A 15,594-nucleotide genomic window follows, 5' to 3' on the forward strand; every position below is an offset into this window, starting at 1 on the left:
GAGCTCATGTGTGATCGGAATTTGAATACAAAGCATATTTGTGTATACATTAAATAACCAAATAAATATCTGCCAGTATTACCGTCTTAGTGCCATGCTTCTGGAAGTAAAATGTTCCGAATATTAAAAGGAAAAGATTCAAAATCTAAGGAAATTTCACCCTGATTTTAAAAGTTCTGAGTGTTCGTGAAGGCAGCAGAAGGGGCGGAAACTTTGCGCAATAGTCCACTGCTCATAGTGAGAGCCGTCGCGGCGTGTGGAGGAGCTCCCGGAACCACATCACCCCAGAGATCCGGTCCATTCCCCGCCGAACCGAGCGGAACCATGCCGGGCAGTTGGTGGCGCGCTGCCGCGGTGAGCCACGGCCTGACGGCCCTGTTCGCCATGGGCTCCTGGGTTTCCGTCAACAGCCTGTGGGTGGAGCTGCCGGTGGTGGTGAGAGAGCTGCCCGAAGGTCAGTCCTCATCTCCGGAGGAAAACTCCCCCATTCCCGGTCCGCCTGACCCGGTTCTGTTTGCCAATTTATCACAACACGAAGCAACTTCATAATCACTTAAAGCGGTAATAAGTGACTCCTGCTCAGTGTTGGGACCCATAAGCCTTTTCATCAGCTGATTACAGACTCATTATGTTTACAACCCGCTTCATTAAACTAACAATCCATCGATCAGTTATTTCTGTTCTCTCCAAGCAGTCAAACATTTATCAATCTTCAGTCTTCAGCCTGTTTTGCTCCCGTTGCAGGCTGAAGCTTCATCAGCTGCTCTTCATCAGAAGATGTTCGCATGTGGGGTTCCTCAAGGCTCTGCTGCTGGACCCCTTTCATTAAACATGAACCGGTTTTTGCGTCAGTCCAGCGCTTCACGTCCTCTGCCTCGGTGTTTCTCAACCCCTGGTTCTCGGCCCGCCCTGCGTGTTTCAGCTGCTTCCTTCTGCCCAGGTGATTTCAGCTGACAGGTGTTTGCTGAAGGAGGCGCAGAGCAGCAGGGGAACATCTAAAACATGCGGGGCGGTGAGCTGGAGGACCGGGCTGGGAACGCTGCTCCAGAGCACAAGATGACTGTTAATACTGGAAAACCGTTCGTATAGATGCTTGATAGAAAATATGTGTAGCAGCTCAAAGGTACATTATTACATTTACAGGTGAAAATAACATCTAAAATCGTATTTTATTTGAAAAGAAGCTTGAAAAACGGATCAGGTTTCTACCTGACCAATATCTGGTTTTCTTTGACTTTAGATTTGATTATCCAGATTAGACCTGGAACAATTAATCAATTATTGAATTGTCAACTAATATAGTAATCAATCAATCGTTAACTGGAGTATACAGACTCTAAAAAAGCCATTTGCTGAAAGAGCAACACTGCGTGGCAAGATAAAAAAAAACAAACCGCTTTATCTGTAAATCTGTTCTGACTTCACAAAGTTTTACGTAAAGTTGGTGGAGAATCTAAAACCTCCATAAAGCTGCAGTTTGTAGCTTTTTATATGTTTATTCCATGTTAAAACCATTTAATGTGAGGCGGATAAAAATAAATAAATCGGCCTCTGCCCTGTTGTCATCTGCACAAATACACCAATCAGAGCCAGGAGGAGGGTCTGTAAATCACCCTGGTGTACATGCTACTCAGGCCCCTAGCGCTCTGCTACGCTACCAACCACAACAGAGCCTCCCCTGAACGGTAAAGCTAGTTAGCATAGCTATCGATGATGGTGGAGAAATGGGTCTCCTGGAACGGTAAGTTGTTTCTCCACCATCAATACATTGAGCAGCGTGTACACGAGAATGAGTGACAGCGCTAGGCCCCTCCTCCTGACTCTGATTGGTTGCTTTTGACCGGGAAGAGTTCAGTTCTGCAGAGGGAGAAGGTGGAGGAGATGATCTGTGTCAGGTTTATTAGCAACAAGGTCAAAGGTCGTCTCATCATATCAACATCAAACAGCCACCAGCTGTGAAATGAGTGTAAACAAACGACATCATCAGATTATTGATCAAATCAGGGTTTCAGCTGATTTAAGTTTTCTGCAAGTTGGTTCCAGATCTATGATGCATAGAAGCTAAACCGGGCGGTTCTGATCCGGTTCTCGTCTCCTTCCAGGCTGGAACCTTCCTGCGTACCTCTCGGTGCTCATCGCCTTTGGAAATCTGGGTCCCATCGCGGTGACGGTGGCGCACCACTGCGCTCCGGGTCGCCTGAACGAACGCGTGGCCATCCACTGCATCCAGGCGCTGGCGGTGGTGGCGTCGGGGTTCCTGGCCCTTTTCTGGTCCCGCCAGGTGCCGATCGCAGGAGCGGAGCGGTCGCTCCCCTTCCTGCTGCTCAGCTTCGTCCTGGCTCTGGTCTGCTGCACCTCCACCGTCACCTTCCTGCCGTTCATGTTCCGCTATCCTCCAGAGTACATCCGCACATTCTTCATCGGCCAGGGCTTCAGCGCCTTGTTCCCCTGCGTGGTGGCTTTGGGCCAGGGCGTCGGCAAGCTGGAGTGTAAAACCGAGAACGACACGGTGAAGCCAGAGTACCTGGAGGAGAGCTTTCCTGCCCAAAACTTCTTCTGGTTCCTGTTTGTGATGCTCGCCATCTCGGCCTTGAGCTTCATGGCTTTGACACAAAGACGGGCCGAGTCCCAGCAGGAGAGGCCACCCCAGGAGTCCGACGGCGCCGAAGCGGCGAAGAGCGGAGAGGAGACGCTCCGGCTGTACAACGGAGGAACGGCGGCGCCAGAGGACCCGGTCGGCCCGGAGCCGCCCGCTCCCAGGTTCTGGACGGGACGAAACGTCTACCTGCTGGCGCTGCTCGCCGCCTCCAACGCCCTCACCAACGGAGTGCTCCCGTCCGTCCAGAGCTTCTCCTGTCTGCCCTACAACAACATGACCTTTCACCTCTCTGTGGTCCTCGGCAACATCGCCAACCCCCTGGCTTGCTTCCTGGCCATGTTCGTGGTGCTGAGGTGAGACTGGAGGCGTTTCTGACCTGTAAAGGTGGATTTTCCCCCTGATCCTGTTCTCTCCTTAAAGTTCAAATGCTAAAAAAGAAATTCATAAAATGGTGTCAGGACTGAGTTCAGGGCCTCAAGAGGCTCAGAGGTCAAACAGTTGCGACCTTTGTGGAGACGACAGTCCAGGATGCCGCTGTCTCCAAACCGGGCCACTTCCTGTCCGACTGGCCCTACTTCCTGTGTAGCTCCAGCTGGGTAAAGGTCACTGGAGACACAAGAACAGTAAAGGATGTCGGGTTCTAGAAATGGAGTAAAAATGAGCAGAAAAATCTTTAAAAAGTTCTGGAGGAACTAAAGGAACCTAAAGAGAGAGGGCTGGGTCAGGACTTTGGCAAAGAGCATGACCTTTGACCCTCTGATGTGTTTCAGGTCCCCTGTAGGCCTGGGCCTGGTGTCGCTGGCGGCGGGCATGTTTGCTGCGTACCTGCTGGCGCTGGCGGCGCTCAGCCCCTGCCCGCCGCTGCAGGCCAGCCTCGCTGGGAAAGCCTTGGTGGTGAGTTTCCTCTGGAGGCTTTTATTTTGATAAGCCACCTAGCAGAGTCAGCTAAAGCTCAGGGGCCTCATGCATAAAACACTGCGCAGTTTTCACACTAAAACGTGGAGAAAAATTTAGAAAAGTGCAGCACACAAAAAGTATCGGATGTATAAAGCCGCGCACCTTTATAAATCCTAATTTACAGGAAACGGAGCAGCTGCTGCTCCGCCTGTCGCCTCCATAAATACGTCTTAATGTAAATTAGCATAAATACCCGGAAGTCTGTCGCCACGTGAGGCAGTAACCATGGCAACGGACCTTGTTTGTAGCGGTATGAGTATTTACAACAATAATAATTATATATTTTATTTAAAAGGTGCTTTGAGGCACATAATGTCACCTCACAAAAATAATAATACATTTTAAAGAAAAAAAAAATCCAAATTAATAAAATAAAAAACAAAGAGAACTAAGTGCAAATGCCTGAACAGCAGCAGTTCAGCCAGGATTTAGAGACAGAGAGTCAGAGGGCCTTTGGGTGGGAATGTGGACGTTTATTCTGAATAGTAGAATCATGTATATAAGTCGTACATTTACAGAATCAAGATGCTTTATGTCCATAAGGCGCTTTCACAAAGCGGGAGGCTGGATGGCTGCAGCTGGACCGGTACCGGTACCGCTCGGCTCTGTCTTTAAGTTCTGCTCAGAGCCCCAGGATGATCAGTCTGGATGAATCTAAGCACCAATAAACCATCAGATCAATATGATCTCTGATCAATCCTCCCTCTGTTCTCCATCAGAGCCAAAGCTCCACATTACGGCTCACCTGGATGCAGCTACTGAGATCCGTGTGACTGCAGACACACCTGGATCACCTTAAATAATCAAACCTGTTGATTAGTTTTACTCAGCAGGTTGGAGTTAATCTGCTGAGCCTGTTTCCTGTTTTCAGTGAGAATGAAATGACCCCATAGATGCATTTCGGCTCACAGATCAATGTGTTACATCTCTGAGACACAAACTGAGGAAAAGTGCCATTTACATTAGAGCGAGGTTTTCACATGCTCTTATTTTTATTTTCTTTATTTTGTGTTCGTGTTAGCTTATTGTCTGAGGATGAATGGGTTCAGTTTCATCGTTTAACAATAAAATATAAAATCATGAAAAACATCGGTTTGGTGCTTCTTGGTCTAAATAACTGAATGTAGTCAGACTTCAGTGATTTTAGGTGAGTTTTGACGCTTTGTGGTTTGATATTGTCCACAGTAAAAGTTTGTGTGTGTAACCGGTGTATATTACTAGTGTTCTTTTACCAATAATCTAGTCTTATACAGACGGTTAACCTCGATGTATTCTGCGTTGTGTTCAGACCAAGAAGGGACTCAGACCACTGGAGTTGCTGGTTGTTGTTTAATGCAGGTTGCTGGCAGAGCCCTGCACAAATAGAAATACAAAAAGCCCTTTAGCATGCAGCTCTTCCACACACAGAAGTCGGAATTCCCCTCTCCTCAGGCAGCCTAGCACCAACTCAGGGTACCACAGTATTGTTCCCAGAAATAAATTCACAATAATACAAAAATAAAAATAAAAAAAAGGAAACTGAGATAATTACATAACCCAAATGTTTTGTGTACTTAATACAACCAGCTTAAATGTTGTAGAACAAAAGAACCAAATACACATACCTGCACAAACAGAAATACAAAAAGCCCTTTAACATGCAGCTCTTCCACACACAGGAGTCGGAATTCCCCCAGCAGATAAGCACATGGAGAAACCCTGTGACTAACTAATAACAATATAAGCTCTAATATTTACAACAAAATTTTCTTAACTTGTCAAAAGAAATGTATTAAAACATAAACATTCACAGCTGCATGTGCTTTCAATTATTTTACAAATGTATAAAAAACCATGAACTTAACCAAGAGCAAAGAAACTTTCCTACCTCTCCTCAGGCAGCCTAGCGCCAACTGAGGGTAGTACAGTAATGATGTCATAGAACACTCTCTTAAAGCAACAGTACAGGTAGTAGTGTTTACCAAAATAAATAAAATAATACAATCCTTAAAATATAACGAAAAAATAGGATTGTTCAGTGTTAATCAGGATTTGGTGAAATTTCAAACATTATAAAAATAAATAAAAGCACATTTTCTAAACTTGTTACATGTGGCTGCTGCACATTTTCACGCCGAGCGAAAAAGTGTGTGTAAACCTTGACGCAAAGTTAATTTTTATACATGCCGACTTGTGCATAAAATATGGGACCGCACATTTTTTGTGCACGCCACTTTATGCATGAGGCCCCTGGATGTGTGACTTTAGGTAAATCCAAACGCTCAGAACCAGAACCACTTCTTGTTCTTGGCTAAATATGACGAGAAAATGTAACCTTTATTTTGAAAGTCTGGACTTTCACTTGATTGTCAGTTTAATCAAATCCAATCAGAGTCAGGATTTAATTGGTTGCCATGGCGATTCATTCATTCCTCCGGGAGCAATGTTAAAAATGCGAGTTGGATCAGAACTCCTGGTCTGAGAGGGTTCGGTTTCTCCAGAACCAATAAGAAACATAGCTACTGGGAGTGAATGAGAGTGGGCGTGTCTCTGCTCTCTGATTGGTCAGAAACCAGGAAGTCCTCCAGGAGAGGGATTGGGTGGAGAGACGGGTAAAACCCGGAAGGTTCTGGATGTTCCTGGTCCGGATGTTGGTTCTGATGCAAAAGACGACTGAAATGAAAAATTTTAGTATTTTAAAGTTTTGAGAAAAAGTTTATTCCAGCCATAACTGATCAATAGAAATCAATAAAACAGTTTTACTGTAAGAGGATATCCTGTTTATGTTGCTAAGCAACCCAGAGGAAACATGGCCGTCCCCTGCCATCGCTCACCGGCTGCGTGTGTGCGCCCCCTGCAGGTGGGCTCCTGGATCCTGTTCACCGGCCTGTTCTCCTACCTGAAGGCGTCGGTCGGCGCGCTGCTGCACGGCGCCGGGCGCGGCGCGCTGCTGTGGGCCGGCTTGGCCATCCAGGCCGGCTCCCTGCTGGGCGCGCTCGCCATGTTCCCCCTGGTCAACGTCTACCAGCTGTTCGCCCGCGCCCACGACTGCGTGGACGTCTGCAGCAACAGGACTGCAGCTCCTCCAGCAGGGGGCGCAGCTGTTCCTGAGCTCCGGACGTTTCTGGACTGACGGCAGCAGGAAGCTGTTCGTCGTCTCTTCCTCAGGAGGAAGGCCGCATGCTAATGACCTTCCACTTTTCTTTCTGTTGAAACATTTTACTGAAAGATTTTTGATGTTTTGGGATTTTTTCCCCCGTTTTGGGAATGAGATCTGATTCCCAGCTGTTTGGGACCAAAACTCACTTCCTGTTTCTGTGATCTGCTGACAGACAGAAGTAGCCGATGCCAGATGCTCACACTGAGGCTTGACCTGAGGCTTGAGCTTAGGGCTGCCACCTTTCAGAAATCCAAATAAGGGACGCCCACCACGGCGTGTCGCCCGACTCTCATGGGGTGGGACGTCCGCTGCAGTGATGGATAATATTTCATGGCAATGTTTTTGTTTTTAAAAAGTGATCCAGAGAGCAACCGTTCATACATAGAGTACTCCAAAGCTGTTCTCCAGTCAGAGCATATCTTAAACATGTTTGATTAAAACGTATTTGGTAAACTGCTCAAGTACTGAGTGACTGATCATAACACCTGATTTAATATTCAAAATGTGTCCTCAGACAGCCAAAAGTACAAGTTATGTCAAAATTCTAGTATTGTAAAGAATATTAATAAAATATTTATACAAATAAGGAGATAGATTTGGAGGCTGGTTCTAGGACAAATTTACCACTAGGGGTAGTCAGTGCTTTTTCATGGGGACACTTAAAAAATGAAACAAAAAAACAGAGCAATATTTCATCATTTGATATATTAAGTGAGCCAAAGAGCCACTTGTGTCTCCAGAGATCCAGGCTGCAGATCCCTGGCAGATGGAAAGTCTGATTCTACACAGCAGCTAAAGGTGCAGCACTATAATTTTTAATTCAATGTTAAAGTAAAATTGTGAAGGTTAAAAAATCCACCACTGAGCATTAACAAAAGACGTTTAGTATAATTTCTTCTGTACCCCGTTGGCCCCCATCTAGATCCGCCCCTGGGCTGCAGGTCTGTGTCTGACATTAATTATACAGTAAATGAACACTGAATTCATAAAAGATGTCAACATTTCTTAATAAAACAAACAGAAAGCTCTAACAAACCTTTTAAAAGTAGAAATATTTATGTATTCACTGTTAATCTCTCAGTATGATTTGTTCTCTAAATCACCATTTGTATTATTTTGGCTGATACGGCGATACATTAAATAAGCAAATAATCAGCTCCTAACAGTCGACTAAAAGCACAATAAGAAGCTGAATAATAAAATGTTCTCCCACATCAGCCTCAGGAGATGACTGAGGGATGAAGAGATGCTGATTTCTGGTTCTTTAGGTTCTGATGGGTCTGCAGTTCCTCTCCTGATCCATTCTGTCTATCATACAGCAGCACCGCCACGATGGACACTTTTTTTGATTTTCATTGCCTGTATTCATCCTCACTAACATTATTCACCCTGGGATTTGCGTCTTCCCTCTCACGTCTGTATCTTTACGAGGTTTTGGTTCTAAGGACGTTTTAAAAAGACGCGGGTTGATAGCAGCTCACCGCGGCTGCGTAGTGTCCGTCTCTAGGCAACAGCGTCGGTCCGTAGCGTTCGGGGGTCCTTTTTACGTCCCGCCACAACAATTTAGCTGACCTTAAAATTTCCTGTTTCATTTTGGTCATTGTTGTTACACTTAGTGTTGATGTGTGTGTGATAGGCGAGTCTATCGGACAGTTCTAGAAATCCGGAACAAACCGCGTCCCGTAGCAACATTTAACAGCCAAACATGGGACAGTCCGTATTTAAGGGACGGGTGGCAACCCTACTTGACCTCTGACCCCCAAAGGTTTTAAAGAGATCATCCTGTTTATTCCTGCTAACAATAAAGCAACAGTTTGGTGAAATCTGGGTTTTTTATTTTAAATGTTAATGTTTTTTTTGTTTGTTTTTTTTTACAGTTTTGGGTTCTGCTGTTGTCTTTATCCTCCAGTCATTGATCAATCATTAATTGATTATTTTGGGTTAAGCTGACGGCCTCCAACATTCCTCCATAAATCAGCTAAATTATAACATTTTTGTTCTTTTGGAATAAACTTTAGCCATGATGCAGGTTTTCCTTTGAGTCCAGAGAAAAACCCGAAACTTTACAATTTTCTAACATGCAATGAAAATAAAAGGTTTTTATTTGGTATTGCTGGCATTTTCCATATTATCCCAACATTTGCTGATAAGTAGAAATGTTTTTGTAGACTGCTGTGATTAGAAGAGCTTGTTGCTGGTTCCACAAAGCTGTTAAAACGTGACTTTCTATTGAGCAACCTGCAGCTGAGGCCGTTCGCCTCTTGATCCGCTTCTGGAGAATTAGCTGAATTCTGCAGATTCTCTACGAAGCGACGAGAACGAGACGCATCTGGTGCCCTGCAGGGTGAAGACGAGCATCAGCCAATCAGGACCAGGCTTTCTGCAGGACCTCCACCCCCAGCAGGGCTTACGCCTCGGACGCTCCTGCCAGTTATTATTGCTCAGGACTTTGGCTGCAGAAACGCTCCCTCTACCAGCAGCAGGTGAGTCTCTGCAGGCAGATCGTCTCCATCTGGTTTAGATTTTCATCAACATTCAACAGATTTGAGCTCCTAACACAGAAGCTGATTTACACTTTAAATTTGACTTCTATGATGATCTACAAGTGTTAAAACTTTCTGGCTGTTTTCCGTTTAGACAGTCGGTGTTGCTCAGCGTTTCCAAAGGAAACACAAAAAAATCTGTGAACATTAACAGAAGATGGGAATAATTCACGCAATGCGCCTTTAGCTGGATGGATCCGTTCCTCATGGTGACACATTAATCTGGACTTACAGTTTGATCTGTTTTCTTCTGCTGCACATAAAACCTTGACACCTCAGACATGTTGTAAATAAAATGTTTTCTGCATTATTTTATTTTTTATTATTTTACTGAAAGTCTAAATATGAATTAATAATGATGTTGGTCCCAATGCATTAGATCAAATTCAGCATTGATAAAGTTTTCACTAATCAATTATCTGACTGTATGTACATTAGTCATATCAACTAATATGACTTAATATTTATTATAAACCTTTTTACTGACAACTCTTGTTTGAAATTAACGTATAAAGGCCTTTAACTAGACCAGAACTGTGCCGCAGTCTCTGACTGAGCCTGCTGTCCGGGCGTCTCCCCGCAGGACGCCTCCGCCATGGCCGTGCTCACCCACCTGCTGGCCGTCCTCTTCGGGATGGGCTCCTGGGTCTCCATCAACGGCCTTTGGGTGGAGCTTCCTCTCATCGTCCCGCAGGTCCCAGAGGGATGGTACCTGCCCTCCTACCTGTCCGTCCTCATCCAGGCGGCCAACGTCGGGCCGCTCGTCGTCACCCTGATGCACCGCCTCCGGCCCGGCGTCCTTAACGAGGCGGCGGTCATCTACGGGATCGTGGCGGTGGGCGCCGTGGCCAGCTTCCTGCTGGCCTTCTTCTGGAAGGAGACGGTGGTGGTGGGCGGCGCCCCCCGCAGCCTGGCTCTGCTGGTTCTGACCTTCTTCCTGGCGACTGTGGACTGCACTTCCTCCGTCACCTTCCTGCCCTTCATGATGCACCTCCAGCCGCACTTCCTCACCTCCTACTTCATCGGGGAGGGGCTGAGCGGCCTGCTGCCGGCCCTGGCGGCTCTGGTCCAGGGCGTCGGCCTGGTGCGCTGCGTCAACAGCAGCCAGTCCCTAAACCACAGCGGCCACGGAGCCAGACGCCTGGAGGCTCGGTACCAGCCCTCCAACTTCTCCGCCGAGGTCTTCTTCTTCTTCCTCAGCGCCATGATGCTGGTGAGCCTGGCAGCGTTCCTGCTGCTGGACCTCCACCCGGCCGTGGCCCGGCAGCAGCCCGACCCGCGCTACTCCGCCGGGTCCAGGGAGAGGTCCAGGAGGAGCCGGAAGAGGGCCGAGCAGAGGCCCATGATGGACCCCTTCAGGCCCCAGAACCACAAACCCAGAAGCAGCTTGGGTTCCAGCTCCTGCAGCCAGAAGCAACTGGCCTTCATCTTCGTGGTTCTGGGCTGGGTCAACGCCCTGAGCAACACGGCCCTGCCCTCCGTCCAGTCCTACTCCTGCCTGCCCTACGGGAACGGCGCCTACCACCTGTCAGCCGCACTGGCCGCCGTGTCCAACCCGCTGGCCGGCTTCGTCGCCATGTTCGTCTCCATCAGGTCAGCCAGGAACAAATACCTGATCAATAATCAAATATCCATTCAATCATTTTCTTCTCTCAGGACTGAAATGATAAAAAGGTTCTACTGGACTTCATCAAGTCCAGAGGAGCTCAGAGCGCTTCACACTCATTCACATGCTGGTGGTAGAGCTACTGCACGGTAGCCACGGCTGCCCCAGTCTGACAGGCAACCATGCACCAGCGCCCCCTGCTGGGCGCTCTGACCTGCAGCAGGTAAGGCGGGTGAAGTGTTTTGCCCAAAGACACGATGACAGGGTGGCGATCGAACCAGCAACTGGCCGAGGGGCGAAGTCCTGCCACTGCTGCTGCCACCGCTCCAAAACCTGAACTGAAGTCTGAGGATTGTGAAATAGTTGATCAAAAACAAGAACGTTCATCCAGACTTCCTGAAACTTGAAGAAAGAAGAAGTCTGAAGGAAGTCAGGAGGAAATGTGGAGAGAAGTTTTGGTTTTTCCTCATCGACTTCCTGCTTTGATGGATTCAACAAAAGCTCTGTTCTATTTGGAAGCACCTCACCATGGGGTTCTGTAAAATTCTGTTCTGGTTCTGGATGTTCCTGACAGCTGCTTGTGGTTCTGCAGGTCGCTGGTGTTCCTGGGCTTCCTGACGGTTCTGGGAACCGGGATCGGGTCGTACATAATGCTGATGGCGGCGCTGAGTCCCTGCCCCCTGCTGGTCAACGATGGTGCTGGCGCCGCCATCATGGTGGGTCCAGGAGATTCTGATGGGTCCAGATGGTTCTGGTGGTTCTGATGGTAACTTTCCTCTGTCCAGGTGCTCGCCTGGATCCTCTTCATCTTCTCTCTGTCCTACGTGAAGGTCATCATTGGGGTGATCCTGCGGGATGAAGGTCACAGCGCCCTCGTGTGGTGCGGGGCAGTGGTGCAGCTCGGCTCCCTGCTGGGAGCCGTCACCATGTTCCCTCTGGTCAGCGTCTACGGCCTGTTCTCCTCCGGGGACCCATGCAGCACCAGCTGCCCCTGAAGGGCCCATGAGGGGGAACCATGAGGGGGGGACCATGAGGGGGGACCATGAGGGGGGGACCATGATGGGGGAACCATGAGGGGGAAACCATGAGGGGGAAACCATGATGGGGGAACCATGAGGGGGGAACCATGAGGGGGGAACCATGAGGGGGGGACCATGAGGGGGGGACCATGAGGGGGAAACCATGATGGGGGAACCATGAGGGGGAAACCATGAGGGGGGAACCATGAGGGGGGAACCATGATGGGGGAACCATGAGGGGGAACCATGAGGGGGAAACCATGATGGGGGAACCATGAGGGGGGAACCATGATGGGGGAACCATGAGGGGGAACCATGAGGGGGAAACCATGATGGGGGAACCATGAGGGGGAACCATGAGGGTTCCCCAATAAATCAGGAAGGTTTAAATGTTGCACTTGGTTTTAGATTTTTTGCTCTTGTTTTATTAAAAATCTGCACATTTGTCATAATTTAGTTTTAACTGCATTTATTTTCACTTCTTTGCTTTATGACAATAAAAATCTCCAGGAATTTTCTCATTGAGTCGCCTTCAAAACTTTCTTTCAGTTTCTTCATTGCATCTCTAAAGAATCTGAGTTTGGTGAAAAAAAACTAAATAATTATAACATTTTTAAATAAATATTCTGTATTTCATCTCTTTCTGATCCATCAGTGTAACGTCAGTCGTTGGATTTGCTGAAGTTGCTTTTGAAACATAAAAATAAAACTTAAACTTCGTAAGACTGGATAAAATGACGTAGTTTCTTCGTTTCTCCGTCAGTTGAACGTCTAGCCGCAGTTTGAGTAAACTCCCAGCATTCTCTGCGTCGGTCAGCCGTCGCTTGTTGTTCTTCCTCTTGACGCAGATGAGCGCCCCCCCTTGGTGGAGAGGCAGAACAGCGGGTGGACGACGCTGGCAGGAGACAACAGCAGGATGGAGATGGGCGTGAACAGCTGCTGGTCCTGAATCTGGAACTTCTGCATGGCGGCCACCGGATGTAGCAGAGCAGGTTGATGGCCGTGGTGGCGCAGACGGACCGGAAGGCCTTCCTCTTGACCGGATGATCAGAGCCAGAGTTACCAGGTATCGTCCTTCCAGCAAACATTCCTCCCCTCCACCAGAGTCGGAGCGGTTGGTGTAGGACTCCGCCATCTTCTCCCACTGAAACTAGGAACACAGCAGAGCTGAAGGTCACTGGAGGTTTTGCTACTCAGCTGAACTCGGTTGTAAAAATAATACCTTGTTGCCATGGTAACACATCATGACAACTGGGTGAAAGTACAAAGTAAGAGCAAAAATCCTTCCAGCTGCTCAGCATCCAGAACCAGAGGAAGCAAATTAACAATGAATTTATCAGAGAAACAAAAAGATTCCTGTTTATTCTGGGAGAATTATGGGATGGAGCGAGAAGTTATCTCCAATAAATGGCCTGAACTCCTGATCAAAAACAAAAGTTATTAAAACCATCTGAAGATGAAAATGAGACCAAACTTACCGACAGCGTTGGAGGCTGAAACCGGACCGAGTTCAATCTGATCCTGATTTCCCTGAAAGCTGAGCAACGTCAACACACCTGATTTCCATAACAGGACAACAGGAATTCATCTACAACACAAACATGGATCCTGAGTTTATACAAAGAAATGTCTGAATTTTGGTTCCTGCTGCAGGAAGACGTTTCCTTTCTCCTTCTTCCACTTCCTTGTTGCTCCAAAGTCAGACGTCGCAGCGTTCTGCCCGGTCAGACCGGACCGAACCCCGTCCGGTTCTAGTTTCTGATTGTGGAGGATCGATCAGCTGATCAGGATCAAAGCAGATCCTAAACCCAAAAACAGCCTGAGAATCTGAAATATGTTTACATCTGGGTTCATCTCAATAAAAAATGAAGAAATGTTTAGTGTTTCAGCTTCTGCATAAAATCACTTTCATGCTGAAATAATTTTTTGTTTAGGTTTTAGAAAAACATTTTCTATACGTACCAATAAAATTGAAAGTTTTCTGATTCTGTGCAGAAATTGAATGAAAACATGAAACTTGTTAAAATGATCGACTATTAAGGATTTATTACAATCAGGAATTATATTAATTCAATTCCAAAATACTTTTGATCACAAAGGGAATGAAATGTTTCTCCAAGATTAAAGATAAAGATCTTTATTCACATTAAGATCATTTGAAGGTTTATGGAAATTCTGTCAGCTGTTTTCTTCTGTTTTTAATTTGCTAGACTCAGATTTAGATTCTTCACCTGAACATTTCGACTTTCTCTTCATTTCGTTTTACTGTTCAGATGTTCGTTCGTTTGGACCCGATCTGCATCAGAAGCAGATTTTATATTTCCTGGGGAAACTTGAAGCTTCCAGAAATTCATCATTTTTCTTTTAAACATTTGTTTATTTGTTGGAAGTATGAAAATAATTCCCAATAAATCAGCTTAGCTTTGCATCCGACTGGCAGCAAACAAATGAGAAAGAAACCGAATCCAACTAAAGAATCGACTCAAAGAGCCGATAAACGGAGGAAAAGTTCAGATGAAACATATGAATTAGTTTTTATTGAAACATCCTGAAGTGGATCAGCAACATTAAACACGGCTGCACAGAATAAGACTCATAAATACAGGAAGCAGCTGATAAACATCAAGTATTTAAACCTCCATTTGCTTCATAAAATCAGCTTTTAGAAAAGCAGCAGGTCAAATTTTAAAGAATCAGTTTGCAATCCACATATGACATCACTTCCTCTTCCTGTTACAATGTTTACAGGAGAAAAAGCAAAGCGGAGTACGGTGGCTGGTAAAGGTCATGTCAGTGCAAATAGATTCAATCATTAAAACCAGATTCATCTCAGAAACTCACAAATTCAGAGAAAAGAAACAAAATAAAGTTGAAAGATTTAAAAATGTGCAGCTTTGAAGTTTTGAAATGATGTGAAAAATAAAGTATAAAAATGCAGGTTGGTATAAAAACAGACTGAAGGACAAGAAACTGCAAAAACCTTCAGCTCTGTGCAAAATATTCAAACCCTGATTTTAATAAATGGGTCTGATCAGGAAATCTAATTAAGATCTAAAAACAACAGTCCGTTTAAAATGATCATCTTGTAGAAACAAACTCCAAGTTTACTGAAAACTAAATTATTGCTTGATAAGTTTGATCACAGATAAAATTATTTAAATCCACAAACAGATTTAAATAAATAAAGAAGCAAACATGAAATCCAGTTGTTTTACTTTGAATTTAGTTCAAATTAATTATTTTAATTTGATCCAAGCAGCTAATTATAAGAGAAATGTTTAATTTTTCAAAAATTTCAATGAGAATGAGTTTGAAATCCTGGATTTGTTGCAAAGTTAAGTGAAGTTTTAAATTAGTTAATAAATGTTTTATTATTATTTAGTTTCCTCTGCAGCTGCATTCTGTCTCCCAGCCAGCAGAGGGCGACTCCAACATGTGTAAAAGAGGCCAGTTTGCGTTGGACGGACCAGGCATGCATTACCATAGACATAACATAAGAGTAGACCCCGCATTGGCTGCTCCGGCGCAGGAAATACGGCGGCCATCTTGGAGCGGTATACCCTCCTACTTTGCTCAACCAAAACAGCAGCAGATGCCTCAGCACTGAGGGATATTGTTGTTCTGGTCGATGGATTATTGATGTGAGGGCTCCACAGACAACATTTCACAAGTAAGATGGACATATTATTGTGTATATATTGTGATTAGAATATTACTTTACTGTATTTATG

At 45.8% G+C, this 15,594-nt stretch overlaps 2 protein-coding genes and 1 long non-coding RNA gene across 3 annotated transcripts; 2 read left to right on the top strand and 1 right to left on the bottom strand.

Moving 5' to 3' along the window:
* Positions 1–205: 205 nt before the first annotated feature.
* slc52a2 (solute carrier family 52 member 2) lies at positions 206–8,805 on the top strand. The gene is made up of 4 exons (XM_014989379.2): positions 206–454; positions 2,103–2,952; positions 3,370–3,493; positions 6,396–8,805. Exons 1-4 carry the CDS (start codon positions 325–327, stop codon positions 6,666–6,668), a joined length of 1,377 nt encoding a protein of 458 aa, XP_014844865.1. The 5' UTR covers positions 206–324; the 3' UTR covers positions 6,669–8,805.
* Positions 1,883–5,466, bottom strand: LOC148156625 (uncharacterized). Its single transcript, XR_015764705.1, has 3 exons — positions 4,789–5,466; positions 3,105–3,205; positions 1,883–3,027 (listed from the first exon to the last, which is right to left on the bottom strand). It is a non-coding gene; the product is annotated as an uncharacterized LOC148156625 (long non-coding RNA).
* Positions 8,806–8,890: 85 nt separating the features above from the next.
* LOC106919166 (solute carrier family 52, riboflavin transporter, member 3-B-like) lies at positions 8,891–11,860 on the top strand. The gene is made up of 3 exons (XM_014989351.2): positions 8,891–10,831; positions 11,437–11,560; positions 11,630–11,860. The coding sequence occupies exons 1-3, from the start codon at positions 9,834–9,836 to the stop codon at positions 11,837–11,839; spliced, it is 1,332 nt and encodes a 443-aa protein (XP_014844837.1). The 5' UTR covers positions 8,891–9,833; the 3' UTR covers positions 11,840–11,860.
* Positions 11,861–15,594: the final 3,734 nt, after the last annotated feature.

Source organism: Poecilia mexicana, unplaced genomic scaffold, assembly GCF_051168715.1.
Source record: "Poecilia mexicana isolate PSO_F unplaced genomic scaffold, ASM5116871v1 scaffold_11, whole genome shotgun sequence".
NCBI lineage: Eukaryota > Metazoa > Chordata > Actinopteri > Cyprinodontiformes > Poeciliidae > Poecilia > Poecilia mexicana.